The sequence below is a fragment of the Oncorhynchus mykiss genome, chromosome 2, assembly GCF_057628025.1.
Source record: "Oncorhynchus mykiss isolate SJ-2025 chromosome 2, ASM5762802v1, whole genome shotgun sequence".
Lineage (NCBI taxonomy): Eukaryota > Metazoa > Chordata > Actinopteri > Salmoniformes > Salmonidae > Oncorhynchus > Oncorhynchus mykiss.
The window spans coordinates 69,163,965-69,180,834 of record NC_143023.1 but is presented as its reverse complement, the minus strand read 5'-3'; the positions used below and the strand labels follow the sequence as shown (position 1 = coordinate 69,180,834).

The 16,870-nt window shown below is 40.7% G+C and overlaps 1 protein-coding gene across 2 annotated transcripts; it reads left to right on the top strand.

The window, feature by feature from the left end:
- The first annotated feature begins 64 nt into the window (after positions 1–64).
- cetp (cholesteryl ester transfer protein, plasma) lies at positions 65–16,870 on the top strand. Of its 2 annotated transcripts, XM_021570075.3 has the most exons (16): positions 65–426; positions 2,116–2,230; positions 2,512–2,643; positions 4,488–4,558; positions 4,701–4,788; positions 4,917–4,986; positions 5,242–5,302; positions 5,425–5,516; positions 5,629–5,808; positions 6,049–6,099; positions 6,313–6,462; positions 6,565–6,632; positions 12,702–12,744; positions 12,835–12,904; positions 15,922–16,007; positions 16,143–16,870. In XM_021570075.3, the coding sequence occupies exons 1-16, from the start codon at positions 285–287 to the stop codon at positions 16,218–16,220; spliced, it is 1,497 nt and encodes a 498-aa protein (XP_021425750.1). In that variant the 5' UTR covers positions 65–284; the 3' UTR covers positions 16,221–16,870. The 2 variants fall into 2 exon arrangements, with proteins under 2 accessions (XP_021425750.1, XP_090062199.1); XM_090206073.1 differs by lacking the exons at positions 65–426; positions 2,116–2,230; positions 2,512–2,643 and adding an exon at positions 3,180–3,273.

Genomic DNA, 16,870 nt, shown 5'->3' with positions numbered 1-16,870 from the left:
CAGATAGAACACGTAATGACACCCACGCCCAAATAACCCGCTCTGGCCTGGTTGAGGCCCAATCACAGACTACAGGGGCAGTGTTGTGAAGTTTAGTTCAGCCAAGTTTAGCCTCAGTCTGAACCCCATCTCCCTAGAGGTGTCTTCTGTTCCCTCCCTCTTCCTCCCCTTGTCTCTTGTGCATGCTCAACACAGCCTGGATCAGTTAGTTCAGAGGTTCTGAGGAGGCACTACACAGCTCTGGGATCCAGTTTGAAGTCAGTGTTCATTTAGCTACTGGTGAGATGGATAAGTGTGTGATGACACTCCCAGTCCTGCTGCTGTTCCTGGGCCTGGTTGTGATGTCCCGATCCTGTCTAGAGCCAGCCTCTGCATACAGGTTCACTGGGGCTGTCTGTAGGCTGACCTACCCTGCAGCGGTGGTCTGTGAGTATCTATCTTATTGATTCCAGTCTCCCTACGGTGTTTTCTCAAATGTTTTTCACCAGAACTGTTACTCTCAGGGTAGTTAACTGTTTTGTAAAGTATTGTCTTTAGTCTACAGTGAGGGAAAAAACTGCCCACTGACAAAGAAATTATCAGTCTGTTATTTTAATGGTAGGTTTATTTGAACAGTAAGAGACAGAATAACAACAACAAAATCCAGAAAAACACATGTCAAAAATGTTATAAATTGATTTGCATTTTAATGAGGGAAATAAGTATTTGACCCCCTCTGCAAAACATGACTTAGTACTTGGTGGCAAAACCCTTGTTGGCAATCACAGAGGTCAGACGTTTCTTGTAGTTGGCCACCAGGTTTGCACACATCTCAGGAGGGATTTTGTCCCACTCCTCTTTGCAGATCTTCTCCAAGTCATTAAGGTTTCGAGGCTGACGTTTGGCAAATCGAACCTTCAGCTCCCTCCACAGATTTTCTATGGGATTAAGGTCTGGAGACTAGCTAGGCCACTCCAGGACCTTAATGTGCTTCTTGAGCCACTCCTTTGTTGCCTTGGCCGTGTGTTTTGGTCATTGTCATGCTGGAATACCCATCCACGACCCATTTTCAATGCCCTGGCTGAGGGAAGGAGGTCCTCACCCAAGATTTGACGGTACATGGCCCCGTCCATCGTCCCTTTGATGCGGTGAAGTTGTCCTGTCCCCTTAGCAGAAAAACACCCCAAAAGCATAATGTTTCCACCTCCATGGTTGAAGGTGGGGATGGTGTTCTTGGGGGTCTAGGCAGCATTCCTCCTCCTCCAAACACGGCAAGTTGAGTTGATGCCAAAGAGCTCCATTTTGGTCTCATCTGACCACAACACTTTCACCCAGTTGTCCTCTGAATCATTCAGATGTTCATTGGCAAACTTCAGACGGGCATGTAAATGTGCTTCCTTGAGCAGGGGGACCTTGCGGGCGCTGCAGGATTTCAGTCCTTCACGGCGTAGTGTGTTACTAATTGTTTTCTTGGTGACTATGGTCCCAGCTGACTATGGTCCCAGATCATTGACAAGATCTTCCCGTGCAGTTCTGGGCTGATTCCTCACAGTTCTCATGATCATTGCAAATCCACAAGGTGAGATCTTGCATGGAGCCCCAGGCTGAGGGAGATTGACAGTTCTTTTGTGTTTCTTCCATTTGCGAATAATCGCACCAACTGTTGTCACCTTCTCACCAAGCTGCTTGGCGATGGTCTTGTAGCCCATTCCAGCCTTGTGTAGGTCTACAATCTTGTCCCTGACATCATTGGAGAGCTCTTTGGTCTTGGCCATGGTGGAGAGTTTGGAATCTGATTGATTGCTTCTGTGGACAGGTATTATTTTATACAGGTAACAAACTGAGATTAGGAGCACTCCCTTTAAGAGTCACCTGGGAGCCAGAAAGTTTTCTGATTGAGAGGGGGTCAAATACTTATATCCCTCATTAAAATGCAAATCAATTTCTAACATTTTTGACATGCGTTTTTCTGGATTTTGTTGTTGTTATTCTGTCTCTCACTGTTCAAATAAACCTACCATTAAAATTATAGACTGATAATGTATTTGTCAGTGGGCAAATGTACAAAATCAGCAGGGGATCAAATACTTTTTTCCCTCACTGTATATATAGACAAATTGTGTATTTTCTCTTTAGTAAATGAGAAGACGACCAAGGTCATCCAGGCTGCGTTCCAGCATGCCAAATATCCAAGCATTAGCAATGAGAAGTCTATTCTCTTTGTTGGAAAGGTGAAATATGGACTTGCCAAGTGAGTGGACCTGACAGTCAGTGTACCTGCACCACATGCACGCGCTTATGCTGTTCCTTTCAACCTCCTCCATTCCCTCGCATGCCATCCTTTTATCCTGCATTCACTTACCATAGATGATGTATACGACACATGATTGGATGAATGCATAAGCACTCCTTTTTCAATCAATAACAGATTGGATGTCATCACGGTCGCCATTGCTTTGTTGTTTTGCTCCTTTATTCTTTCTAAAATGAACAACCAATAATAATGTCCTCTCCTGACCTTTGCCCTCTCAGCCTGGAGATCCATAACCTGTCGATTGGGCGGAGTGAGTTTGAGCTCATAGCAGGTGAAGGCATTGAGATTGCCATCTCCAACGTGTCTGCTGTTTTCAAAGGAACCATCCAGTATGGATATGGAAGCTGGCTGTGAGTCCTTCCATCAGTCATTTTTATTTATTTTCATTTGATTTCACCTTTATTTAACCAGGTAGGCAAGTTGAGAACAAGTTCTCATTTACAATTGCGACCTGGCCAAGATAAAGCAAAGCAGTTCGACACATACAACAACACAGAGTTACACATGGAGTAAACAAACATACAGTCAATAATACAGTATAAACAAGTCTATACACGATGTGAGCAAATGAGGTGAGAAGGGAGGTAAAGGCAAAAAAAGGCCATGGTGGCAAAGTAAATACAATATAGCAAGTAAAACACTGGAATGGTAGATTTGCAGTGGAAGAATGTGCAAAGTAGAAATAAAAATAATGGGGTGCAAAGGAGCAAAATAAATAAATAAAATAAATAAATACAGTAGGGAAAGAGGTAGTTGTTTGGGCTAAATTATAGGTGGGCTATGTACAGGTGCAGTAATCTGTGAGCTGCTCTGACAGTTGGTGCTTAAAGCTAGTGAGGGAGATAAGTGTTTCCAGTTTCAGAGATTTTTGTAGTTCGTTCCAGTCATTGGCAGCAGAGAACTGGAAGGAGAGGCGGCCAAAGAAAGAATTGGTTTTGTAGGTGACCAGAGAGATATACCTGCTGGAGCGCGTGCTACAGGTGGGTGATGCTATGGTGACCAGCGAGCTGAGATAAGGTGGGACTTTACCTAGCAGGGTCTTGTAGATGACATGGAGCCAGTGGGTTTGGCGACGAGTATGAAGCGAGGGCCAGCCAACGAGAGCGTACAGGTCGCAATGGTGGGTAGTATATGGGGCTTTGGTGACAAAACGGATTGCACTGTGATAGACTGCATCCAATTTGTTGAGTAGGGTATTGGAGGCTATTTTGTAAATGACATCGCCAAAGTCGAGGATTGGTAGGATGGTCAGTTTTACAAGGGTATGTTTGGCAGCATGAGTGAAGGATGCTTTGTTTGCGAAATAAGAAGCCAATTCTAGATTTAATTTTGGATTGGAGATGTTTAATATGAGTCTGGAACGAGAGTTTACAGTCTAACCAGACACCTAGGTATTTGTAGTTGTCCACATATTCTAAGTCAGAGCCGTCCAGAGTAGTGATGTTGGACAGGCGGGCAGGTGCAGGCAGCGATCGGTTGAAGAGCATGCATTTAGTTTTACTTGTATTTAATAGAAATTGGAGGCCACGGAAGGAGAGTTGTATGGCATTGAAGCTTGCCTGGAGGGTTGTTAACACAGTGTCCAAAGAAGGGCCAGAAGTATACAGAATGGTGTCGTCTGCGTAGAGGTGAATCAGAGACTCACCAGCAGCAAGAGCGACACCATTGATGGATACAGAGAAGAGAGTCAGCCCGAGAATTGAACACTGTGGCACCCCAATAGAGACTGCCAGAGGTCCGGACAGCAGACCCTCCGATTTGACACACTGAACTCTATCAGAGAAGTAGTTGGTGAACCAGGCGAGGCAATCATTTGAGAAACCAAGGCTGTCAAGTCTGCCGATGAGGATGTGGTGATTGACAGAGTCAAAGCCTTGGCCAGATCAATGAATACAGCTGCACAGTAATGTTTCTTATCGATGACGGTTAAGATATCATTTAGGACCTTGAGCGTGGCTGAGGTGCACCCATGACCAGCTCTGAAACCAGATTGCATAGCAATATTTTCATTGTGAAAAGGGAGGATGAGAGGGATGGAAATAGTTTGTGATATGATTAGATATAACTTTCTAGATCTTACAGTTAAGTATGTTGTGGTTTATCCAAATGTCATGTTGGCTACTACTGTAGTTTTGTATGTTAACCTTGAATAGCTGCGTGGTCATGACACTGCCATGTGTAATCTGTTTTGCAGTGTCAATGTGGGACATTCAGTAGATTTTGAAATTGATTCGCACATTGATCTTGGCATTAACCCCAAACTCTGTAAGTACCTTTTTCTACCCATTGTTTGTGTGGTGTTCAATGTTCACTCTTCCTTCTCATTCTTCCAAAGAGTTTACAGGAATCTTATCTTACCTTTTGTAATGTATTTCCTGCCAGTGATCATGTGCTTTCTCTGTCTCAGATTGTGGAAAGGGGAAAGTTGCTGCAGACACATCAGACTGCTACCTCACATTCCACAAGCTGGATCTCCTGCTGCAGGGAGACAGGGAGTAAGTGGCACGTTCTGGAACTCAGATAGTTTTATACACATAGTGTAAAATGGTTTATCTGTAATGTCCTCTTCCTTCAAGGGAAGTAACATGAAGGACAAACCCTGTGTTTTACATTCTGGCTTTAGGCCTGGCTGGCTCAAGAGGCTGTTCACAAACTTCATCACCTTCACTGTGAAGCTGGTTATTAAAAGCCAGGTGAGTGATGATTAGAGGGAAATATAGGAGAATAATGTACTGTTGGACTTAGGGCAGGCCGTCTTTGTAAATAAGAATTTGTTCTTAACTGACTTGCCTAGTTAAATAAACCTGCAGTGTATCAAAGTATTGGACAGAGGCCTCGCTGATGGCTCAACTCTGCCCTCTACTGTCTTGTTAATGCAACCCAGCAAAAACATTGTCACATCAGCTGCAACATAGAATTAAACAATATCCCTGTTTTCGTCATCTTAGATCTGTAAGGAGATCAATAATGTGGCAAACATATTGGCTGACTTTATACAGGAACGAGCAGGTATGGACACGTTTGGGGAGCCTGGGTAGATAGCACACGAAGCCTATAGAGGTATCAAGACGTTCTCTTATTTAGAATATCTGTCAGTGACTATGTTTACATCTCCGCGTTGATTCCCACAGAGCAATTCCTTAGTGATGGTGACATCAGCATGGATATTGGAGTAACTTCTGCCCCTGTCATCACATCCAATTACATTGAATCATACCACAAGGTACTGTATATCCCTTTATTATCTAGCATCCATATTCATTGTACATGATGATGCACAATGCCAATTGTTATTATATGTATTACAGTATCTTCTGTCTTCCCATGATGTCCAGGGTCTGGCCAAATACAACAACATGACAGCTGTCATCAATGAGTCTGTATTCGACCCCAGCCAACTGACAGAGGACCGCATGCTTTACTTCTGGATCTCTGATGAGGTCTTCAACCCCCTGATTACAGCTGCCCACCAAGATAGACGTTTTGTCCTCAACATCTCTGGCCTGGAGCTCACAGTAGGTGTCTACCAGACTAGTGGAAGTCATGTGGACTAGTGTCCAAGGCAGCATTTATCAGGAAAATAGTAATCAGGACTTGTTGTTGGGGTTTGGTCCACGGTGTGTTACAATATGTTAGAGGCAGGGAAACTGACTGTAGCACTGTGACGGGGAATGACATTCTTGTTCATTACAAGCTGAATTACTGTGTTTGTTTTAATGTATGCCAGTTATTTAACATGGTCAATTTCATTTCAGGAACTGTTTAAGACACATTTGTCTACCCCCATTCCAGAGTTCCTTAGCCAGGTATGTGACAAACCCACTCAGGACAGTCCTCAGACAGACACAATATGTTTTTATCAGCTCCACAGACCATGTGACCTATCTTGGCCTCTGCAATTTAGTGGTGTTTTGAGTTTCATTGTATTTCAAACCTCATATATTGTGTACACAGGTAAGTCAGTGTGCTAAATCTGTCTGTGCCTGTATGAAACCTGTCTCTCTGTATCCTTTTGGCAGTTTCTGTCCTCTGAGGAGCCAGTGCTGAGAGTGTGGAGTGTGTCAGTGCCTCACCTGTGGACGACTCCAATGGGCACCTATGTCAGAGCTGTGGCTGCAGCGGAACTGACTAGCGGAGCTGAGGACATCCCAGGACTTTACTTTGAGATGGTCAGCCAAACAAACACCTGTTTTAATATTTTAAATGATAGCCTGGCATCAGACAGTAATGTGTCCAAGAAGAGTAGCTGAATGGGGTTTGTCGTTGTCTAGGAGGTGGAGGTTGTAGTGACTGCTTCCTACGCCAAGAAGAAACTGATCCTAATCGCTACAACATCACAGTGAGTCCATTTACGCGCCTATACTGTAGTGAACATGTACATACACATGTATAGGAACTGCATATGTGAGTAAAGGCATTACATGAATACCATGCTTTTAATTGGGCTTGTGATACTGACTCCACTGTGCCTCTATAAGGGATACAGACTGTAATGGTTTAGTAAAACACTTTCTGATTGCATGGCAGTTTACTAACTAAGTATACGGAACAAAAATATAAACGCAACATATAACGTGTTGGTCCCATGTTTCCTGAGCTGAAATAAAAGATCTCAGAAATGTTCGATAAGCACAAAAAGCTTATTTCTCTCAAATTTTAGGGACAAATTTGATTTCATCCTTGTTAGTGAGCATTTCTCCTTTGCCAAGATAATTCATCCACCATCCAGTTTTGAGCAAGCATGCAATTGGCATGCTGACTGCAGGAATGTCCACCAGAGTTGTTGCCAGAGAATTTAATGTCCATTTCTCTGCCATAAGCCGCCTTCAATGCCGGCCTCACAAATGCTGACCATGTGTAACCACGCCAGCCCAGGACCTCCACATCTGAATTCTTCATCTGCGGAATAGTCTGAAACCAGCCACCCGAACAGCTGATGAAACTGTGGGTTTGCACAACTGAAGAATTTCTGCACAAACTATCAGAAACCGTCTCAGGGAAGCTAATCTGCGTGCTCAAATCAAAACTCTAATAAAATATTATTGGTCACATACACATATTTAGCAGATGTTATTGCGGGTGTAGCGAAATGCTTGTGTTCCTAGCTCCAACAGTGCAGTAAATATACTTCTCCCACTGGCAAAGTAGCTCAAAAGGGGCGATGATATTATTCACGCTTCTTTGAAAATATATATAATAAATTATCAACCCTGCAAGCAATACAAGACTATTATCATGGTGGGAGATTGTAATACTATTTTAAATACCTTAATGGACCGTAATCAAAATCACATTACAAACTATCACCCTCGTGCTGTAGACACCCTCGTGTCATTGTAAATAAGAATTTGTTCTTAACTGACTTGCCTAGTTAAATAAAAAAAAACATGGCGGAGGCTCAATCAAGCTAGTTGTCTTGACTTCTTTCTTATGTCATTCTCATTGGCACCAAAAGTAAAAACGGGGTTGATAGGGGATAGAATGCTGTCGGACCATCAAATAATTGACATATACATTACTCTTACTGAATTTCCACGTGGGCGAGGATATTGGACATTTAATCACAGCCTATTGGATGATAACTTGTTTTTAACTAGGACAGAGTTAATTTTTCTGACATAACATAGGTACAGCAAATCCCCTTATTGTATGGGACACTTTAAATGTGAAGAAAAGATAGGTAGCAATAAAAACTGTACCATAGAGGCTCAGAATAAGTGAGAGGAAAAACAAAAAGAAACGGAACTAATTCAACAAAGATCACAAGTAATATATTATAATAATAAAGCAAAGTGGATGGAATATGGAGAGAAATGCACCAAATTATTTTTACATCTTCAACATAGAAATGCTACCAAAAAGAATTTACTGAAACTTGTTACAAGTGAGAGTCACCCATGATTCACCAAATTATATTTTGAAAGTGGAAGTGGAGTAGGCCTACATTAAGGATATATTTTAGTTTCAGTCTCTTCTATCTTCTCTAACCGAAGCTAATTGTATGGATTTAAAATATATATATATATATATATATGTAAAATTAACAGCCATACAGAAAGACTCATGTGAAGGTGAAACAGAAGAACTTATTGATGCAATTAAAGCCTGTGAGTCCGGGAAAAGTCCAGGGCTGGATGGCATACCAGTAGAGGTATACCAAAACTGTTTTGATATACTCAAAGGACATTTATTAGCATGTTTTAATCACTCCTATGTAAATGTTAGATAATCAGACACTCAACAAGGTCTGATTTCATTATTACTGAAACAGAATATAACATGTGGGAAATAGAAAGATCCAGTCCATTGAAAACATTTGGAGGCCCCTTACAATTCAGTGTTGTGATGCAACAATTCTTGCAGAATGTATTGAATTTAAAAGGAATTGTCGGATATTATTCATTCTAATCAGACAGGCTTTTTACATGGATGAAACATTGGAGATAATATAAGGCAAGTACTGGAAACAATAGAACACTATGGAAAATCTGGGAAACCAGACCTGCTTTCATAGCGGATTTTGAAAAGGCTTTTGATAAAGTATGACTGGAGTTTATACATAAATGCCTGGAACATTACAATTTTGGGAAATCTCTTATAAAATGAGTTAAGGTTATGTATAGTAACCCTAGGTGTAAAATAATAAATAATGGCAACATCTCAGAAAGGTTTAAACTATCTAGAGGAGTAAAACAAGGTTGTCCACTATCGGCATTATGGCCATCAAAATGTTAGCTATTAAAATCAGATCCAACCCTAATATTAAGGGACTAGAAATCCAGGGCTTAAAAACAAAAGGTGTCATTGTACGCTGATGATTTATGTTTTCTTTTAAATCCACAACTTGGATCCCTCCACAGCCTCATAGAGGATCTAGATAATTGTTCCAATCTCTCTGGATTACTATATTATGTATTGGAACACACAAAAAAAACTTTTACATTACTGTGTAGTTTACCAATAAAATGGCCTGATAGTGATGGAGATATACTTGGTATACATATCTCGAAATAAATACATGATCTCACTCCAATACATTTTTATAGAAAGTTACAAAAAATAGATAAGCTCTTGCTACCATGGAAAGGTAAATACCTTTCTATTTGTGGAAAAATCACCCTGATTAACTCTTTAGTAATATCCCAGTTTACCTATTTGCTTATGGTCTTGAGAACATAGAGAACAGTTTTTTAAATTATTTGAGAAAACATATTCAAATTTATTTGGAATGGCAAGCCAGACAAAATTAAATGGGCCTATTTATATACAGTGAGGGGAAAAAAATATTTTATCCCCTGCTGATTTTGTACGTTTGCCCACTGACAAAGTAATGATCAGTCTATAATTTTAATGGTAGGTTTATTTGAACAGTGAGAGACAGAATAACAACAAACAAATCCAGAAAAACGCATGACAATTTTTTTTTAAATTGATTTGCATTTTAGTGAGGGAAATAAGTATTTGACCCCTCTGCAAAACATGACTTAGTACTTGGTGGCAAAACCCTTGTTGGCAATCACAGAGGTCAGACGTTTCTTGTAGTTGGCCACCAGGTTTGCACACATCTCAGGAGGGATTTTGTCCCACTCTTTGCAGATCTTCTCCAAGTCATTAAGGTTTCGAGGCTGACGTTTGGCAAATCAAACCTTCAGCGCCCTCCACAGATTTTACCCTATGTTCAAGAAAGGCCTTTTTCCCCTTAAATTCAGATTACAACCTCTCACTTTCAGTTATTTGAAAAGGAAATCCTCTCCCAAATATCGCTGTTTTCAAAACAAGCCATAGAAAGTTTGTTGCAATTTCAATTTAATCCACCAGAAAAGACAACAAATAATACAACAAATATTATGGTTAAACTCAACTATACTAATTGATTAAAAAATCAATTAAATCAATTTTGAAAAAATGTTTTAAAAAGGTATAATCTTCGTAAAATATATTATAAATAGGACTGGTGGAGTTATGTCACACATGCAGCTAACAAAAACAAATGGAAATGTCTGCTCTATCCAAAATTACAACCAACTAATTGCAGCATTAACGCAAAATGGAAGAGGAAAGGGGAAAAGGAAGGAACTTGTCTGTCGGCATTACATTGAAGACCAAAATTGGTTAAAGAAAATTGTGATAAATAAAAAAGTATAGCAGTTTAATTTAAGGACCAAAAAATGTACAGCCGTGCCACATAGATTGCAAAATAGTTAGGAAGAGATTTTCGATGTACCGATTCCATGGCACATGGTTTATGAACTGATAAGCAAAACGACTTCGGATCGAACCCACAAATGCTGATGCTCCAGATACTCAACTAGTCTAAAGAAGGCCAGTTTATTGCTTCTTTAATCAGAACTACAGTTTTCAGTTGTGCTAACATAATTGCAAACGGGTTTTCTAATGATCAATTAGCATTTTAAAATGATTAACGTAGATTTAGCTAACACACCGTGCCATTGGAACACAGGAGTGACGGTTGCTGATAATGGGCCTATGTAGATATTCCATTAGAAATCAGTCGTTTCCAGCTACAATAGTCATTTACAACATTAACAATGTCTACACTGTATTTCTGATCAATTTGATGTTATTTTAATGGACAAAAATGTTGCTTTTCTTTCAAAAACAAGGACATTTCTAAATGACCCCTAACTATATATATATATATATATATACATATACATACATACATACATATACACACACACACACACACACACAGTGGGGCAAAAAAGTATTTAGTCAGCCACCAATTGTGCAAGTTCTCCCACTTAAAAAGATGAGAGAGGCCTGTAATTTTCATCGTAGGTACACTTCAACTATGACAGACAAAATGAGAAAATAAAATCCAGAAAATCACATTGTAGGATTTTTTTATGAATTTATTTGCAAATTATGGTGGAAAATAAGTATTTGGTCACCTACAAACAAGCAAGATTTCTGGCTCTCACAGACCTGTAACTTCTTCTTTAAGAGGCTCCTCTGTCCTCCACTCGTTACCTGTATTAATGGCACCTGTTTGAACTTGTTATCAGTATAAAAGACACCTGTCCACAACCTCAAACAGTCACACTCCAAACTCCACTATGGCCAAGACCAAAAAGCTGTCAAAGGACACCAGAAACAAAATTGTAGACCTGAACCAGGCTGGGAAGACTGAATCTGCAATAGGTAAGCAGCTTGGTTTGAAGAAATCAACTGTGGGAGCAATTATTAGGAAATGGAAGACATACAAGACCACTGATAATCTCCCTCGATCTGGGGCTCCACGCAAGATCTCACCCCGTGGGGTCAAAATGATCACAAGAACGTTGAGCAAAAATTCCAGAACCACACGGGGGGACCTAGTGAATGACCTGCAGAGACCTGGGACTAAAGTAACAAAGCCTACCATCAGTAACACACTACGCCGCCAGGGACTCAAATCCTGCAGTGCCAGACGTGTCCCCCTGCTTAAGCCAGTACATGTCCAGGCCCGTCTGAAGTTTGCTAGAGAGCATTTGGATGATCCAGAAGAAGATTGGGAGAATGTCATATGGTCAGATGAAATCAAAATATAACTTTTTGGTAAAAACTCAACTCGTCGTGTTTGGAGGACAAAGAGTGCTGAGTTGCATCCAAAGAACACCATACCTACTGTGAAGCATGGGGGTGGAAACATCATGCTTTGGGGCTGTTTTTCTGCAAAGGGACCAGGACGACTGATCCGTGTAAAGGAAAGAATGAATGGGGCCATGTATCGTGAGATTTTGAGTGAAAACCTCCTTCCATCAGCAAGGGCATTGAAGATGAAACGTGGCTGGGTCTTTCAGCATGACAATGATCCCAAACACACTGCCCGGGCAACGAAGGAGTGGCTTCGTAAGAAGCATTTCAAGGTCCTGGAGTGGCCTAGCCTGTCTCCAGATCTCAACCCCATAGACAATCTTTGGAGGGAGTTGAAAGTCCGTGTTGCCCAGCAACAGCTCCAAAACATCACTGCTCTAGAGGAGATCTGCATGGAGGAATGGGCCAAAATACCAGCAACAGTGTGTGAAAACCTTGTGAAGACTTACAGAACACGTTTGACCTCTGTCATTGCCAACAAAGGGTATATAACAGAGTATTGAGATAAACTTTTGTTATTGACCAAATACTTATTTTCCACCATAATTTGCAAATTAATTAATTAAAAATCCTACAATGTGATTTGTGATGTGATGTAAGGGATTTTTTCCCCTTATTTTGTCTGTCATAGTTGAAGTGATGAAAATGATGAAAATTACAGGCCTCTCTCATATTTTTAAGTGGGAGAACTTGCACAATTGGTGGTTAACTAAATACTTGTTTATGTATATATATACCTCACACTGCTGCCTATGTCTGTGCAAGTAAAGAAACAACACTTATGTGACTTTGCTTCTTCCCACTAAAGAATTTCCATAATGAAGGATTCACTGTCCACAGACACACTGCAGGTGAGAATTAAATAGGCATACTGAATCCCAATCTAAGTGACCAGTAGCGGTGGTAGATTGCTTTATTTCTCATTTCCTTATGCTCTCCAGATGGTTGAAGCCCACATTGAATATTTGAAAGAGGCAGTGGAGAAAATAGGTGTCCCAAAAGTCATATCCAGTGAGTACTGTTTCATCCTCTCAGGCTTAGTGAATTGTGATATACAGTGCATATGGAAAGTATTCAGACCCACATTTTGTTACATTACAGCCTTATTCTAAAAGGAATTTAATTGTTTTTTCTCTCATCAAACTAAAGTTGAAGTTTATATACAGTTTAGCCAAATACATTTAAACTCAGTTTTTCACAATTCCTGACATTTAATCCTAGTAAAAAGTCCCTGTCTTAGGTCAGTTAGGATCACCACTTTTATTTTATGAATGTGAAATGTCAGAATAATAGTAGAGAGAATGATTTATTTCAGCTTTTATTTCTTTCTATATTTCTATAGGATTGAGGTCAGGCTTTGTGATGGCCACTCCAATACCTTGACTTTGTTGTCCTTAAGCCATTTTGCCACAACTTTGGAAGTATGCTTGGGGTCATTGTCCATTTGGAAGATCCATTTGCGACCAAGCTTTAACTTCCTGACTGATGTCTTGAGATGTTGCTTCAATATATCCACATAATTTTCCTCCTCCATGATGCCATCTATTTTATGAAGTGCAGTCCCTCCTGCAGCAAAGCACCTCCACAACATGATGCTGCCACCCCAGTGCTTCACGGTTGGGATGGTGTTCTTCGGCTTGCAAGCCTCCACCTTTTTCCTCAGTTCCTTCTTGGAACTGATGGTCATTATGGCCAAACAGTTCTATTTTTGTTTCATCAGACCAGAGGACATTTCTCCAAAAAGTATGATCTTCGTCCCCATGTGCAGTTGCAAACCGTAGTCTGGCTTTTTCATGACGGTTTTAGAGCAGTGGCTTCTTCCTTGCTGAGCAGCCTTTCAGGTTATGTCGATATAGGACTCGTTTTACTGTAGATTTACATACTTTTGTACCTGTTTCCTCTAGCATCTTCACACGGTCCTTTGCTGTTGTTCTGGGATTGATTTGCACTTTTCGCGCTAAAGTACGTTCATCTCTAGGACACAGAACGTGTCTTCTTCCTGAGTGGTATGACAGCTGCATGGTCCCATGGTGTTTATACTTGCGTACTATTGTTTGTACAGATGAATGTGGTACATTCAGGCGTTTGGAAATTGCTCCCAAGGATGAACCAGACTTGTGGTGGTCTACAATTATTTTCTGAGGTCTTGGCTGATTTATTTAGAATTTCCCATGATGTCAAGCAAAGAGACTTTGAAGGTAGGCCTTGAAATACATCCACAGGTACACCTCCAATTGACTCAAATCATGTAAATTACCCTATCAGAAGCTTCTAAAGCCATGACATAATTTTCTGGAATTTTCCAAGCTGTTTAAGGGCACAGTCAACTTGGTGTATGTAAACTTCTGACCCACTGGAATTGTGATACAGTGAATTATAAGTGAAATAATCTGTCTGTAAACTTTTGTTGTAAAAATGACTTTTGTCATGTACGAAGTAGATGTCCTAACTGACTTGCCAAAACTATAGTTTGTTAACAAGAAATTTGTGGAGTGGTTGAAAAATGAGTTTTAATGACTCCAACCTAAGTGTATGTAAACTTCCGACTTCAACTGTACATACAATACCCATAAAGACAAAGCAAAAACTGTTTTTTTTAAATATCACATTTACATAAGTACTTAGACCCTTTACTCAGTACTTTGTAGAAGCACCTTTGGCAGTGATTACAGCCTCAAATCTTATTGGGTATGACGCTACAAGCTTGGCACACCTGTATTTGGGGACTTTCCCCCATTCTTCTCTGCAGATCCTCTCAAGCTCTGTCCGGTTGGATGGAGAGTGTTGCTGCACAGCTATTGTCAGGTCTCTCCAGAGATATTAGATCGGGTTCAAGTCCGGGGTCTGGCTGGGCCACTCAAGGACATTCAGAGACTTTTCCTGATGCCACTCCTGCGTTGTCTTGGCTGTGTGCTTAGGGTCATTGTCCTGTTGGAAGGTGAGCCTTCACCCCAGTCTGAGGTCCTGAGTGCTCTGGTGCAGGTTTTCATCAAGGATCTCTCTGTACTTTGTGCCGTTCATCTTTCCCTCAATCCTGACTAGTTTCCCAGTCCCTGCCGCTGAAAAAATCCCCAAGGCATGATGCTGCCATGCTTCACCATGCTTCAAACATGACAATTGGAGTTCAATCTTGGTTTCATCAGACCAGAGAATGTTGTTTCTTGTGATCTGAGAGTCCTTTTGGTAAGCTCCAAGCGGGCTGTCATGTGCCTTTTACTGAGGAGTGGTTTCCATCTGGCCACTCTACCATAAAGGCCTGATTGGTGGAGTGCTGCAGAGATGGTTGTCCTTCTGGATGGTTCTCCCATCTCCACAGAGGAACTCTGGAGCTCTGTCAAAGTAAACATTGGGTTCTTGGTCCCCTCCCTGACCAAGGCCCTTGTACCCCGTTTGCTCAGTTTGGCCGGGCGGCCAACTCTAGGAAGTGGTTTGGTGGTTCCAAACTTCTTCCATTTAAGAATGATGGAAGCCACTGTGTTCTTGGGGACCTTTTAATGCTGTTTGGAACCCTTCCCCAGATCTGTGTCTCGACACAATCCTGTCTCGGAGCTCTACGGATAATTCCTTCGACCTCATGGCTTGGTTTTTTCTCTGACATGCAATGTCAACTGTAGGACCTTATATAAACAGGTGTGCGGCTTTCCCAATCGTGTCCAATCAATTGAATTTACCACAGGTTGATTCCAATCAAGTTGTAGAAACATCTCAAGGATGATCAATGGAAACGGGATGCACCTGAGCTCAATTTCGAGTCTCATAGCAAAGGGTCCGAATACTTATGTAAATAAGGTATTTCTGTTTTTTACTTTTTACTTTTTTACTTTTTCATTTCTAAAAACCTGTTTTCACTTTGTCATTATAGGGTATTGTGTGTAGATTGATGAGGATTAAAAATATATATATTTTAGAATAAGGCTGTAACGTAACAAAATGTGGAAAAAGTCAAGGGGTCTGAATACTTTCCGAATGCACTGTAAGTGTGTTGTTGTGAACAATATAATATGTTCCTCTTTTGACTGTTGTCTTAGAACTAGAACCAAGTTTAACTGCACTACTGGACAAACAGGGAGCAAATCTGTTTGAGCTCATCGAACCCCAGGTTGTTTCTCAGGATGTGAGTACTCATACATACACCTTCACTTCATTCTTACTCATAAGCTCAAATTAAAATATATACGCAAACTATAGGACTAAGTAAATATTTTACAGAACGGATACTATTCATTGTCATCTGTCTTTCTGTCTGTAGGGTTTTGTGATTATCCAGACAGACTTTGCCTTTCCTCATCATCTGCTTGTGGAATTCCTCAGGAAGACTCTGGAGTGATTCTAATGTTGAGATGGTGGGAGTGGTCACAGCCGCTCCCTGTCCCTGTGCATCAAATCACATACAGTAGGCTACAGTATACCGAGGTCTAATGTGCAATGTTTTGAATGACTGTATTAGTGGAGGTGTTGATAAACTTACACTTCGGAATACAATTACTAGTTGTATTTGCACATTAAACAGGAACAGGTGCAAACACATAGAAAATTAGGCACTCTGTGTGTGAAAAGGTTTTTGAAAAGGTCACTCAGGTCTTTGTACACTCATTATGAACTTCTGTATTGACATGGTTGATTATGTCTCTTAACCTTGTCCCTAAAGCTGAATTAGAAATACAACTTGGCTCAATAAGAAACATGATTTGTATTTGCATACTGTAAGTAAAGGGTTAAATGTGACCATGGCAGTAGGGTATTTCCACTTATTGTGATTGGATTGGTTAATTTAATATTCCATGGATCAGGTGGCACAGAGCAGGTAGAACCGGTTCCTCTGCCAACTGCCCTGATGTACCAGGTGTCCCTCTGCCCTCTGGGAAGATAGCCATTCATCGATAGAAGATGGCTTCAGAATGGAAACAATACCAACTTGTTTGGTCTCTGAAATGTCCCACTGAAATGTGCATCTTTTAAATAAACTAATATATGGTT